The 14,102-nt window shown below is 58.6% G+C and overlaps 5 protein-coding genes across 5 annotated transcripts; 4 read left to right on the top strand and 1 right to left on the bottom strand.

Moving 5' to 3' along the window:
* Positions 1 to 1,511: 1,511 nt before the first annotated feature.
* Positions 1,512 to 2,882, top strand: GLRG_10757 (uncharacterized protein; the record flags this gene model as incomplete). The annotated part of the gene is made up of 1 exon (XM_008101442.1): positions 1,512 to 2,882. One exon carries the CDS (start codon positions 1,512 to 1,514, stop codon positions 2,880 to 2,882), a length of 1,371 nt encoding a protein of 456 aa, XP_008099633.1.
* A 3,158-nt stretch (positions 2,883 to 6,040) lies between these two features.
* On the top strand, positions 6,041 to 7,258 carry GLRG_10756 (uncharacterized protein; the record flags this gene model as incomplete). The annotated part of the gene is made up of 2 exons (XM_008101441.1): positions 6,041 to 6,204; positions 6,295 to 7,258. The coding sequence occupies 2 exons, from the start codon at positions 6,041 to 6,043 to the stop codon at positions 7,256 to 7,258; spliced, it is 1,128 nt and encodes a 375-aa protein (XP_008099632.1).
* A 478-nt stretch (positions 7,259 to 7,736) lies between these two features.
* GLRG_10755 (SEP domain-containing protein) lies at positions 7,737 to 9,131 on the bottom strand (the record flags this gene model as incomplete). Its single annotated transcript, XM_008101440.1, has 3 exons — positions 7,737 to 8,508; positions 8,562 to 8,992; positions 9,051 to 9,131. The coding sequence occupies 3 exons, from the start codon at positions 9,129 to 9,131 to the stop codon at positions 7,737 to 7,739; spliced, it is 1,284 nt and encodes a 427-aa protein (XP_008099631.1).
* Positions 9,132 to 9,797: 666 nt separating this feature from the next.
* Positions 9,798 to 10,292, top strand: GLRG_10754 (outer membrane protein TOM13; the record flags this gene model as incomplete). Its single annotated transcript, XM_008101439.1, has 2 exons — positions 9,798 to 10,064; positions 10,182 to 10,292. The coding sequence occupies 2 exons, from the start codon at positions 9,798 to 9,800 to the stop codon at positions 10,290 to 10,292; spliced, it is 378 nt and encodes a 125-aa protein (XP_008099630.1).
* Positions 10,293 to 11,027: 735 nt separating this feature from the next.
* Positions 11,028 to 12,654, top strand: GLRG_10753 (YidC/Oxa1 family membrane protein insertase; the record flags this gene model as incomplete). The annotated part of the gene is made up of 3 exons (XM_008101438.1): positions 11,028 to 11,066; positions 11,188 to 12,084; positions 12,160 to 12,654. 3 exons carry the CDS (start codon positions 11,028 to 11,030, stop codon positions 12,652 to 12,654), a joined length of 1,431 nt encoding a protein of 476 aa, XP_008099629.1.
* Positions 12,655 to 14,102: the final 1,448 nt, after the last annotated feature.

Raw genomic sequence — 14,102 nt, 5'->3', positions numbered from 1 at the left:
AGTGTGAGTGAGAGTACCTAGACTGGGAGTGAGAGAGAGGGAGAGTCTGGGCCCTGGGCTTCCGAGGGAGCTTTTCGCCGTGAGCTTTTTTGAAGCTGTAAGAATGACGTCTGCTTTACCCGTAAAAGGCGTGTGCGGCCGATCCACCGCGTCAAACCTCACCTTTTACGTCACTGGTTCCCCGATCCGATGTCTCATCTTCTGGGAGGGGCCGCGGTCACCAGCCACATTATCTCCTTTCACTGGACTGCCAAGCCATGTGTCTCCGTGTTGGTCAACACTCCCCTGGTGTACACAGCTTTTGAAATTGAAAGTCAATTGCCCGAGCTGGACCGGGTTGGTGTAGGCACCTAGCTGCTGATTGTTGGTCATGTGAGGGGGAGAGAGAGTGGGTGAGAGAGTGAGTGAGAGAGTGAGTGAGAGAGTGAGTGAGAGAGTGAGTGAGAGTTAGGTCTTGCATCATGTCACCTACACCAGGTAGTGTGGAACCACCTCAGGTACACAATCCTCCTCCACAAACCACTCCTGCGGGGCCGACGGGTGCAGATCGTCAAGCCGGGGGCGCGCAGCTTGCAGGACATACAATGTAGGTAGGTAGGTACATAGTATTATCTGCGTTCCCGGACGCAGGCCTCCTCCAGCGCCAGGTTTCGCCTACGAATATTGGACGGACAGGATAAGTACGGCGCTGCATTGTGAGGACTTGTGCAAGGGAATAAGAGCATATTACGCCCTCTCTCTCGGGTGATTTGAGCTCAAGCAACTGACTGCAGAGGAACCCACGTGAAAGTCTTGATAGCTTAATAGGATTGACTGCTTTGGTATGGTGCATAGTCGCGAAACAGCCATGAGTTCGTCCATGGCAAACGAAGAATAAGAGAAAGGAAAGAAAAAGGAAAAGAAATGAGGGAAATCCCCAACGCCCACGCCTGGTTTCATGGTATTATTCCCCTTTTCAATCGAGACCATGACATATGATACCATCTTCCAAAAGAAACCAAAGAAAGCTTCCTCCCTCATCGACTTAAACCGATGGATGGTATCCGTAATCCCCTCCCCCTTACGACGCCGGCCAAAGGACACCAGAACGCCGTGATTGATCCCCTATTACCCCCCCACCCCCCCCCCCCCCCCCCGTATTGTAAGCGAAGGCAAAGATTGTAGTCTGATCTCATGGAATCGCGGCGCCCAAAAGACCGGATCGACAGCACGTGCCTTGCCTCCTTCCATTATAGTCGCTTTCGCGTCGGGTCTAAGGCGCAGACCTGTCCGATACCAGTGAGTTTTCCCTGCGTGTGCGTGCTCCCTCTGTACGTAGCCTATAGGTCCAAAGCAAGCTAACTAGGAGACTTCTTACGCGGCTCGTCCAACACACAGCGGGGCTCCTCCCTATTACCCCCCCCCCCCCCCCCCCCCCCCATGCAAAAGAAACAAAAAAGGGAAATCAGAAAAAGTTGTCGTCCTGCCCGAAACGCCCATAATTGGAGAACCCGACCGGCGGAAGGGGAAACATGGACGTGACAATCTCCGTCTTGCGGTTGCCCTCCTCGTCCAGGTACGTCGCCGAGTCGAGGATCAGGTCGAACAGCGTCTCCTCCTCGCTCTCGTCAATCGTCCCCGACGAGTCCGGAGAGAACAGCGGCACCGCCGTCTCCGTGTCTGCCGCCATCTCCGCTTCGGCTGCCGCCGCCGCCGCCGCCACCGTCGCTGCCGGCCCCTCCATCTCCGTCTCCCTGGCTCCCTTCCCGGTGACCCCGCTGCGCCTCTTGGCCGACTTGCTCGGCGACGACGTCCTCGAGTACGAGTTGATGAGCTCCTCCAGCATCCGGCAGCTCTTGCACAGGATCCCAATCCCCGAGTCCGAGAACCGGCATGTCGGGTCCCGCGCCTGCGCCTGCGCCATCGACTGCCTCCCCCTGCCGATGCCGCAGCCGCCGCCGCCAGTGAATATGTCCTCGTCCGGTCGCAGGCTCGGCCGCATGTTGCACTTGCTGCAGCGTATGTCCGTGGGAGTCGACTGCCGGAAGCTGCTGTCGCTGCCCGGGCTCGAGTCGACCCCCGACGAGTACTCGGCGTCCGTGGCCAGCCCTTTCGGCGACCGGTCCCAGTCCTCCGAGAGCAGGTTGGGGCCCACGTCCGACAGCTCCGTCAGCGTCGAGATGCGCGGGAACGGGACCGTGAGCATCGTCGAGACCGGTGCCGTCACCGCCCGCAGTGACTTGACGGGCCTCGTCCCATTGCTGTTGTCTCTCTTTCGGTTTATTGGGACCCGAGATGTATCCTTCGCCGCCGTACCCTGCGTTGGGTGGAGGCCAATGGCCAGACCGCGGTGGTCCAGCCTGTCGACGCTCCTGGCGCTGGACGTCGATGACAAGGAGAAGTTTCGAGGTCGGCCGGTCGGCGAGTCCTTTGTTGTTGTGGTCTTTGAAGACACCTTCCTGGAGGTGCTAGGAGGCTCGTTGCGGCAGGCGATGAACACGCTGCGAAGATGTGCTTCTACGACCAGAGCCAAAGACCCGGTGATGAAGGGTATCTGCGCCGAGAATGAGTCGTCGTTGGCCGACTGCAGCGCCAAGAGCCTGAGACGCTCCTCCAGGCTGGCCTTGAGACTCGACATGCAGCTGCTTGCAAATACCTTTTGTTCCACCTGCGGGAGCTCAACAGCGGGGAGGATTACTGCTTATGGTCAGCTGGGCCACCGCCCACTCCCGCTTCGCCGGGGAAACTCACCAGGCCGCGGCGCTACCTTGTCCGTTGGGAACAGCCATCGCCAGAGTTCGTCCCAGGACCTTAATGTCTCGTTCTTGACCCTGTCGCTAAGATCTCGGGCCCTGGCATCCGTGAGGCCGTCTTCCACATCGCCGCCTGTAGAGGGCTCCTGAGACGTGGGGTCGCACATCTTGTCTTTCGGCAACATCATATGATTCCTGAAAGCAGCGGGTTCCGAGAACCCTTTCTCACACCGCGGGCATTGAAATAGTTGGGCGTCGCCCGAATGCTTGTGCTCCTTAACGATATGTGCCCTGGAAGGTGTCAGCCTTTCCTTCTAGTTGCCACATACGCTGTGGCTCGTACTGTAACTCATCAAGGCTCTTCCACTTGCCAGTGGCGCATTGCCACTTGTCAGTGACGTTAAACCGTGTCGGGTTACGAAGTCTGTATGGGCATGGCAGCGCATGCGAGCGGCTGTGGCCGCTTGGGGGTTGAAAAAGTGTTGAGTGTCCGGGCGCCGGCCTGTCCTCAAGCTCAGCTACTTTAGCCTCAAGGCTTGCGTCACTAGCCTTGTCATCCGCGACACCTGCAACACCGGCGTTGCAAATCGCGGTATCGTACGACTCAAGAGGAGGTCTCTGCTCCGGAGCTTGATGCTCAGGGGAGGACCGCTCGCCTTGCTTTCTAGCGGCTGCTGGTGGTGCGAGTTGCGAGACGTCATCTAGACACCGAACCACCGTTTCCCAGACCTTGAGCGGGGTGGAAGACCGATCGGCGCCGGCGCCGAATTCTTCATCCAAGATCATGGAACATATGCGAGACACTAGTGGCTTCTCGGCGACCGGCCGCGGGCTGTTGGCGGAATTCTTCACCGTCACTTGGCGGCTATCCAAGCTAAGCTCCCTCGGCGGCAGACGCGCGGGGGGCGTAGGCGGCAAACGTGCGGGAGGAGTCGGTGGCTGCGGGATGTTGGGTGGGTGATCGCGAGGACGGAGTCCCAGCCTGGCAGGCAGTATGGGATTAGCATGCGACATCAACAGCGATTCACGTTCCTCCGCTGCGTACCTCGGCAGATCTGGTATTCTCGACCTGGACGGCGTTGATGGCATGCTGCTCATCTCCGACGTCTCAGATGGCGCTCGTTGCTGCCTCAACGGCGCTGGAGACTCCCGTGGCGTACCCGCATCCGTCGACGTAGCGCCGTTCGATGACTCGGCCGAGTCTTTGCGCGTCAGCAGAATAGAATCTCGCAGCTGCAGCCTTGGACGCTTCGGGCAGACCAGCTTGCTGTTTGTGGACCGTCTGAGACCTGACGACGGGGGTGCATTCTCTGCCGAGCCGCCGTGCGCCAATCGGCTCTCTTGGTCGTCCTGCTTCTTGTCGGCACGGCTACCACTCTCTCTGCTCGGAGACAAGATGCGCAGAGTCATAACAGGACTCTGGCACCGATTGAATGTCCGGTCCGGCGAGCTGTACACGCGTCCAGACGAGCCGGTGGATCGGTGAGGCGGCCTCGAGGGGGCAGCCGGCCGGGGTGCTTCTCCCGATGTAGTGTATCTCGTGAAAACCGGAGGCCTGTTGCTGGGGAGTGGCGGACGATATTGCGTTTCAACTCTTGTCCGTTGCGTGGGTGCACTCGTCCCAGGTAATCGGCTCTTCGCAGGGTGCTCGGGCGGGCGATGAGAGCCTCGCTGCGGGTTCGAGAAGTGCGTGTTCATTTTCGGCCTGGGGCCGTCTCCTTGGTGTTCGGATTCGATCAAGTTCCACTCGACAAGCGATTCCATCATCTGGGAAACAGAGCAATCTTATGCTCCGCGAAGACAGGTCATGTGCTGAAGATTTACAAGTTTCCTAGTCGGCGAGGCAACATCCAGATTCCATACACCATCGACGGGCATGAGTCGGGAGCCGGGCCGTAATATGTGTAAAAGCCTCACCTGTATCTCGGGAAGGGATGAACACGCGTTTGGTCGTCGGGACTCAGGGGGGCGAATGGGTCGACTCAGCTCCACCACACACGGTGTCACTAGTCCATCGCTAGCCGGTATCACCAACCGACCCTTGAGTGCAGGATGCCATACCCAACACCGATGACAGCATCACGTTCATTGGCCCCTAGTCAAAGGGAGTCGCGAGGTTTGGGTCGGCACGGGCGTTGGATGGACAAGCTAAGACAACGTCTTACACCCCAACCAGCGGCAGGGCAACAGAGCAGTCCCTTTAAGGGCTTCGTCTTTCACTATTGGGCAGCTGGTATATCCCTTCCATTGAGCGGTAGGCAATGTGGGAGGCTGGACTCCCTGGGGTGGCTGGGTCGCGACGACGTAAACCGTATCCAGGGCGACTTTGACAACGGGGGATATGTTCCAGGTGGGCCGTGTTGCTCTGGACTGCCAGATGTTCGTTCAAACGTGCACCGAGAGGATAACAAGTGCGTTTCGCCAGGAGGGGACAACAAGCTCGTGTCTGCATTGACTAGCCTAGCCGAAAGATGGACTGATGGGAAAAGCTCGTATTCTGCTCGAAGCACTCACCTGGCCTGGAAATGGCCAAGGCCTAGAGAATCGACGATCTCATCCTTTCGTGTATACTCCTGAATCAAACCTCGCCCATGTGCTGTCTCCAGGGCTCCATCAGCTGTCACGTTGGGTCTGTGTGTAAGTCAAGTTCGTACTACTTCAAGGTCTTACCGTCGCTCAAAGACGCACAGCCCAAGAAAGGAGTTGTTCACGCAGCCTGTCCCGAGTGGCTTGAAGACAAGCATAGCACTCTCTTCCTCTGCCAAGGGCCATGGCCACTGAAGCCGGTCGTTGTCATTGTGGCATTGAACGATTGTGGTCTCGATTGCGTAGGCGGATGACTGACGATGGGATGAACATGTGGAACTTTTTTGTTTTTTGGTGGGAAAAAGAAACGTCCAACGGCGGGGTGTTAGTATCTGTCGAGATTACCTCAGCAGCCTTATCTTATCGGATGGCGCTCCTCTAATCCGTCTGGGTACGTACCGCATCATGCGCCTCCCGGAAACCGGGGGTTGCGAACCCAACATCAGCATCTCGTCGGCCAATCGACCTTGCAAAAAGCCTCTCCGCAACGCTCGATCAATTGTTCACGCCCCCGCCTCTCCTTCGAACGTGCCGAGCTAGTCGCTACTTTGACACTTTGAAGAACCTTCCCAGGTGACGCGTCAATCGTCTGACCCGAAGCTCCGACGACGGAGCTTCAATACTTCGAGATCTCCTCCCTCCCTCCCCCGACGTGCTACTCTTCGGGACGACCTGCATCGATAAACACGAGTGCGCGATAGATATCTAGCCACCTATACGCAATGGCCGATGCTTCCTTCGACAACGGCCCGGGCAACGCGCCCCCGACCGAGGTCAAGAAGCCCAAGAAGAAGAAGGTCTTGCTTATGGGCAAGAGTGGCTCGGGAAAGTCTAGCATGAGGAGCATCATCTTTAGCAACTACATTGCCCGTGACACCCGGAGACTGTAAGCGTTCCTCCGCACCTGTTTTGTCCCGAATGCATTGTTCCCGCCATCGTTGGCTCACATTCTCCCCTCTCCTTACCCACCTCCCAGAGGCGCCACGATCGACATCGACCTCTCCCACGTCAAGTTCCTCGGCAACCTCACGCTCAACCTCTGGGACTGCGGCGGCCAGGAGGCCTTCATGGAGAACTACCTCTCCCAGCAGCGCGTCCACGTCTTCTCCAACGTCGGCGTGCTCATCTACGTCTTCGACATCGAGTCCCGCGACATCGACCGCGACCTCGCCACCTACGTCTCCATCATCTCCGCCCTCCTCCAGTTCTCCCCCGGCGCCAAGGTCTACGTCCTCATCCACAAGATGGACCTCGTCGTCCCCGCCCACCGCGAGTCCGTCTACGACGACCGCTTCCGCGTCGTCCGCCAGCGCACCGCCGAGTACGCCAACAGCATCGGCTACCTCCAGCAGCAGCAGCACCACCACCACCACCCGGACGACGACGACCCCGTCAGCCCCTCCTCCGCGGCGCTCGCCGCACAGGGCTTCGACATCACGCCCTTTGCGACGAGCATCTGGGACCAGAGCCTGTACAAGGCATGGGCGAGCATCATACACGACCTCGTCCCCAACCTGTCCACGATCGAGCGGAACCTGGCCAACCTGGGCGTCGCCATCGAGGCCGAGGAGCTGCTGCTGTTCGAGCGCACTTCCTTCCTCGCCGTCTCGTCCTGGACCTCGGAGGAGGGGCAGCGGAACCCCACCGAGGACCGCCTGGAGCGCATGTCCAACATCATGAAGCACTTCAAGCAGACCATCAGCCGCTTCACCGGCACCCCGCGCAACGCCGAGCAGTTCGTGCGCATGGAGCACAAGGCCGGCACGCGCTTCAACCTCTTCATCCTCAAGTTCACCACCAACACGTACCTGATGGTCATCCTCCCGCCGGGCGAGGCCAGGTTCAACGCCGCCATGCTCAACTGCCAGATCGCCATTGAGCACTTCAAATTCCTCGACGGACCGGCCACCATGATATCTCAGGGTGGCGGGCACGCATGATTCAAAAAAAAAGGGAAAAAAAAGAAGAAAAAAGGAACCAACGCGCATAACGTGCGTGCGGGGCTGGTAAAGGTTGTAAAAATCTATTTCGCGTAGGGAGGAGACAAGCGTGTTGTCTTGGGCGACAGCGAGCCGCAGTGGCGTATGGCAGGGATGATTAATGATACCATTTCCAAGGGCGTTGATGGGAGTTTGAAACTGTACAACAAAAAAACAGGAACAAGTATGGTTTACTATCTATATCTAGTGCGTGGCAGTTCAAAAGTGCATCAAAAGGTCTCACACGCAACCACCCGTCCCAGTTACTTTGCAAGCATGTCTATTCCTCAAAAGCTAGTCTACATGTCACGCAGAGGCAAATAGCCTCGATGCCTGGATCCAAGGGCCACCCGGCCACCCGGTCATACTGCGGGACCAAAGTACCAAACGCCGCCCGACCCCCGCGCCATTTTTTTCTTTCCTTTTTTCATGATGCCGCTCAAGCCCACTTGACAACAGCGGTACCACCCTTCTTGAACTCGGGCATCTCACCTAGGACCAGACTGCGATCGGTGTGGTCCTTGTTCGGAAAGGTCGTCGCCAGGACCCACGGCCTGGTGCGGGTGTCGGCCGACGCCCGCTGCACGAATTCGTAGACGTCATTGACAGTGTGCGTCGTGTTAAAACGCGCAGGCAATCTCGTGCCGTTGGGCAGCTGAATGCGAAGAGTCAGGGTTGGCTGGGACTCGTCAATGGCTTGCTGAGGGCCCGTCGAGCTCGTCGAAGTGGTCTGAATACTAGCCGAAGCACCGGGGGGCGGCGCGGCTGTGGTGGAGCTACCTTCCCCAGGGACCGGGCTGCCGAGTCGGCGTCCCTCTCCGCTGAAGGGCTTGTACTTCTTGGGCAGGGGGCGGTAGTTCTCCTGGTGCTGGTGCAGCTTCACGTCGACCGGCTGGTCGTAGCGGACGTTCATCAGGTGCAGAGGAGCTCTACCGGCGCGGATCATGTTCAGGTCCATCGCGTTCTCCGGGTCATCGAATCGGTGAAGCTCGCCGTCGTCGATGCTGAAACCATCCTGCCACAAGTGCAAGGTGCGCTCCTGAGGCTCGCCGCCTGCTCCGGGCGGACCTTGAGAACCCTCCTGGAAGGCGTTGGGGTCGGGGATGCTGCGGCTGTCGGTTCCTTCGCCACCAACGGTATTGCCTGTTCCTCGGAAGACACTGGAGCGCGAAGGGCCAGCTGGCGATGCAGTCTCGGGACGGGAGGCGTTGCTGGCAGTTGTCAGTTGGGGCTTCTCAAGACCTCGTAGGAATCGGTCACTTACGCCTTCGCCTTGGCGAGAATGTCACTGATGAACTTTTTGGCGCCACCGCCTTCCTGGGACGGGTCCTGCACAGCTAATCCAGACTTCTCTCCTCCGGCAAAGAGATCGCCCCGGCCTCTGTCGTCGTCGTCATCGTCATCGTCGTCGTCGTCGTCGTCGTGTGCGTGACCGCCGCCGATGGAGCTGAGCGTCGCAACACCCTTCTTCTTGGGTGCGGCCTTCTTGGCCGTGCTAGCTCTGCTCGAACCGCCCGCAGACTCCGGGGCGGGTCTGCCATCGAGAGTTCGGGGACCGGTATATTCGGCGGGAGCAGGAGCAGCGGGCTGAGCCTGCGCAGCGGGTGGGACGTCACCCTCGGAATCGTGGTCGGCGTAGTAGGCCTGGGCGGCGAGGCCAATGTCCCAGTTCGCGGAATCAAGGTACTCTGTGCACTTGGTGGGGAAGTGAGCAGGATGAAATCATCCAGGTGATGGATGGAACGTTGCTTACGCGAGCTTCGGGCATACCGGTTAGGTTCTTAAAGTCCCGCAGAATGTTGTTGCGCGAAGCGCTGTTGCTGCTGCCCGACATGATGACGGCACGGGGTGGTGGTGGAGGTGGTGATGGTGTCTTGAAAGTCGGCAAGTTGGGTAATAGAAGAGATGGTGAGAAATGCAATATGGGAGAGGAGGCAAGGCAAGGCAAGGCAAGGAAGGGAGTAGATGTCCCGTATGGAGTAAAAGTGGTGTGTATGGTTTCCTTTCCTTTGAAGATTGCGCGCTCTGCAAAGTCGGAACTAGGGCGGGATATGAAGACGGGGAGGGGAGTATTAGCAGGCAGGCAGCTTTAATGGTCGTCAGTCAGTCAGTTGGAGCTTCTTTGCTGATGTATCCGTACGTAGTAGGTAGGTACCTCTCTGCTCTCTGGCACCTTCCCTGTGACGTGAGGAGGCGCCACCTTCCACGTCCCGCCTCAACCTTGCCTCAATGAAGGTACGTACCTTTCCCCCCTCCATGGTTGGTAGGTGCCGCTGCTCGCTTATCTAATCTCCGGTGGCTGAAGCTGTTCCTGTCAGGCGGCGGCGGCTGTGATGATTTTCCGAGGTGAAGCCGGAAGCTCCCCTGTTCCAGCATCTCATCTGCGCCGAGTTTCGGGAAACCTGGTCGTCAACATACATAGGTAGTCTCCCAACCCCGGCAAACCCTCCCCATTCACAACCGTCACCATCCTTCCACCCCCTCCAAGCCAGCCTCGACGATGGCTTCCGACGATTTTCACCCCCTCGCCGAGTCCGGCGTGACGATTCGGTCCGACAGCGAGCAGTACTCTCAAGGCGAAGACCTGACCGAATCACCTCCCTCGTCGAACTCGCCGGTGATCCTCTACAAGCCACCCACGTTTTGGGGCCTGGTCCGCGGCGCCGCCATCAACCTGCTTCTACCCTTCATAAATGGCATGATGCTCGGATTTGGAGAGTTGTTTGCACACGAGGCTGCTTACAGGCTAGGATGGGGCGGCACCAAGGTACGGCTGGAATACCCCGCGAGTGGCTCGTATGCGTGTGCGGGTGCTCCCGCCAACATGCACATGATGCTGTCACCTGCACTGATGAGAATACGATTTAACGTGGTACCTGTGTAGGTCTTCCCGATGTCCCGGAGACGTGCGCACCCCATTGGCCCCGGCCTGGAGGTTCGAGAGAAGCAGCGAAGGCCCACCACTGGTCTTGACGACCTGACGAGTCTGGAATGACTAGGCGGATGGGAATAAAGGGCCAGAATGCTGTAGAAATGACGAAGTATCTCGACCCGTGGCAACCGTGAGCCGTCTCTGCAAGACAGCAAGAGACTATGCTATGCAGCGGATGTGAGGCCGCCGCTGGGTGCGACCCTGGGACCGCTTTGGCCCGAACCTGCTCACCTTAGCCTAGACAAAAAAAACAAAAACACGCATCTCCGTAGAGGGAGATGGAAGGCATCTACAGAAGTACCTAGTAAAAGCAGTGACCCCTAGATGGGCAGTGTGGGCGTGAGCGTGGGTGGGCCAGGTCACAGTGATGATGAGCACCAGGCTCGCAATCCGTATATATACGTATGCTAGCTTTGCAGACCAAATCAAACAAGACATTTTTTTTCCCTCCTTCGCCGGCAAAGAATATTTGCCGATCTGCAGTTAAACCGAAACACGAACCTAGTCTGAGATTGAATCAGCTTTCATTCGTCAATACCTTGACCAAAAGCCGACCTCCCTCACCCTTCACCCCCCTCCTGGCCATCGACCGCGGCACGGAGTCGGAGCTTGGGCCTGCCTGTAAACCAACCCGTTCAGTGTGACCCGATATTTCCCCGGCGCATCCGCAGTCCCCCCAAAAATTTCCCAGCGAAGCAACCAACCTGCGCATCCGTCGTCGAGACTTTGGAGAGAGACAATCTTCAATCCCCGACAAACCATCCATCTCTCTCCTCCCCCCTTCAACTTCAGCCCACCATGCTGCCCAGCAGAGGCGTCCTACGCTCCCTCCCCTCGGTGAGGGCAACCAGCAGCATCTCAAGCCAATCTGTAAACATCATCCTCACCCCACCGGGTCCCGGGCTGAGAGCATCGCGGCACAACTCGCATCCAACAAGGCTAACTTTCAAATGACCAGATGTCCCGGTCGCCCAGACGGCTCGGCGATGGACGGCAGTTCGGAACCTCCCTCCGAAGCAGCGGCGCGCCGTGGACCGCCCTGAGGCCCGCCAACTCCAGACTGAGTGGCGGCCTTGCCGGCACAGTAGCCATCGGCGGCTCCCTCGAGACGAGACGAGCCCTCTCCCTCTGGTACTCCAAGCCTGCGGAAACGACACCGACACCGACAACAGCAGCTCCCGCGCAAACCCCCGTCGAACCCGCCGCCGCTATCAACGACGCCTCCGCCTCCGTACCCGTCTCTGAGCCGGTCCTCGCCGATGCCGCCGATCTCGCCACCCCCTCGAGCTCCATCCCCGACCTCGACGCCGCCGCCCTCCTCGACCTCCCTGAACAGATCGGCTTCCTCAAGACCCTCGGCCTCGACTTCGGCTGGGGCCCCTCGAGCGTCATGCAGTGGGCCTTTGAGCACATCCACGTCTACTCTGGCCTGCCCTGGTGGGGCTCCATCGCCGCCACCGGCATCCTCCTGCGCCTCGTCATGTTCAAGCCCCTCCTCATGGCCCAGGAGACATCGGCCCGCATGCAGAAGCTGCAGCAGAACCCCAAGTACGAGGAGGTCCGCAAGGGTGTGCAGGAGGCCATGTCCCGCGGCGACACGGCCGCCATGACCGAGATGCGCCGGGACCTGTCCGTCATGAACAAGAACGCCGGCGTGAACCCTCTCAAAGGCCTCTGGGGTCTCCTTCAGATCCCCTTCGGGTACGGCATGTTCCGCGTCCTGAACGGCGCCGCCGCCATCCCCGTCCCCGGAATGGAGACGGGCGGCTTCCTCTGGGTCTCGGACTTGACCGTGTCTGACCCCCTCTTCCTCCTCCCCATCGCCGGTCCGTTAGCCATGTTCGCCATGGTCAAGGTGTGTTACACCTCACCCCCTCCCTCCCCATTCTCCATGGTCGTATCGCTAAGCGCGCAAATCCCCTCCCCCTAGCTCGGCTCCCGTTACGCCACGCCACAGGCCAAGGCCCAGCAGAAGCTGATGATGTACATCCTCGGCCCCATCTCCGTCATCTTTACCGCCTACCTCCCCGCCGGCGTCCAGTGGTACTTCTTCGTTGCCGGTGCCGTCGGCGTGTTTCAGAATTGGCTCTTCAACATGGCCGGCTTCCGCAAATTCTTCGGCCTCATGCCCCTCTCGACCCCCACCACCGCCACCACCACCACGGCCGCCGCCAGCTCTGGCCTGACGTACCAGGCCCCTCGCGGCGCTGCCGCCGCGACACCCGCCGAGACATCCGCCCAGGATGGCAGCATCAGCGGCGTCATCAACAGCCTGAAGCAGACCGTCCACGACGCCAAGGGCGGCGCCGGGAACTACATGGAGGCGAACCGCACCAAGGAGGAGGCCAACTACGCCAAGAAGTACGCCGAGCGGAGAGGCGAGCAGGAGAGGCAGAAGTTCTGGAGCGAGATGCGGAAGAAATGAGAGGCAGAGGGAGAGAAGAGCACCCGAGAGCTTTTTCGTGCCAAGACAGAGCTCGCCCTTGTAATATATGGAAGAGGAAGAGGAAGAGGAAGAGGAAGAAGAGAGAAGAGAGAAAACAGGGGATGGCAAAGACTCACGACTCGAGGAGAGAGGAGCCAAAGACACTGTACCATACGGGTGTAGAAGCAAACCAAGAAAAAAAAACAGCTCATGTATCATATGGACACTGCACCGCAGGAATAATAGAGAACCGTTCTCCCAATCAAGGCGGCACTGTGTCGATGGTGAATTGCAACACAATCGTTAGGATGTGACTACCCCAACAGTTCGAGACGTTACGCGAGGGTTATAGTCACATTGTCCCCGAGGGAATGTCCTACAGGCCTAATCATGAATTTTTGGAGGGGTGTTGGGACAAGATCCGAGCAGGCAGCGGCCTGCTGGATAATTAACCTGGAGACCGGGGGGCAGTTCACCTTATGTACATTAGCCCAACACCATCCCAGCTACTGCTCACAATAAATAGAGATGGGCCCTGCTCCCCCTCCCCCCTTTCAACGTCTTGTCTGAGCTTTCACCTGGGGTCCTGAGGGCCCCGTTGTGCGTGATGTCTGCGGCGCAGCAGGGTGAACACGAGGCTGGTTGAAGAAGAAGAAGAAAATCCCCTTTGAGAGAGGACTTTACGAGTACACATCATCTAGTCATCCCCACTGGAGTCCAGGCGGTACTGCGCTATTCGAAACTGCTTCTTACGACCACTGAGCCCGGCTATACTGAGGGTGAGCTTGGCAGCAACTGACAGCAATCATGGGCTGTACCGAAACGCCCTGGAAATAAAACAGTTTGATCCTCCGGTGTACCCTGCTAGGGAAACATAACGCCCCCGAGGTTCTTCCAGTGTTACAAACACCGAACTACACACACACGCGCGCGCCTAAACACTGAGCGAGGTTGCGTACTGGATAGTCACATGGCAAAAAAGGCATACGTTAAAAGAACACCAAAGCCCGATCGTCGTGAAGGACATAACGGCAGGCCGACGCAAGTCTACCTGATGTCTTCCGTCGACCAACGAACAAACTATCCCGGGTTCAGTTCTCCCAAGGCCATACCGCTCTCAACATCGCACCCAGTGCCCAGGCAGGCACAGCCCCCTTATCAACCCTTCGCTATAAACGCCCCCGCGACAGCAGAGCCTCCATACCAGGTCTTGAACAAACCGCACCTACCCGTTCCTATCTCTGTAAAACTATCCTCAGCCCGGCAAAACACCGCCGTCCCACCCCCCGAACATCCGCTTCTACTCCGACTGATATCCGCCATATAATGGACTCTCTCCCGACCCGCGGCGAGCACTGGACCTCTGTCCCCACGAAGGTGCCGCGGACCTCAAGGGCCGGAGGAGAGAGGACGGGGGAAGGGGGGCCGCTTTTGTAAGGGCGGTACTA

The sequence above is a fragment of the Colletotrichum graminicola genome, assembly GCF_000149035.1.
Source record: "Colletotrichum graminicola M1.001 genomic scaffold supercont1.66, whole genome shotgun sequence".
NCBI lineage: Eukaryota > Fungi > Ascomycota > Sordariomycetes > Glomerellales > Glomerellaceae > Colletotrichum > Colletotrichum graminicola.
The sequence above is the reverse complement of the archived record's forward strand: the minus strand, read 5'-3'. Positions and strand labels throughout refer to the sequence as shown.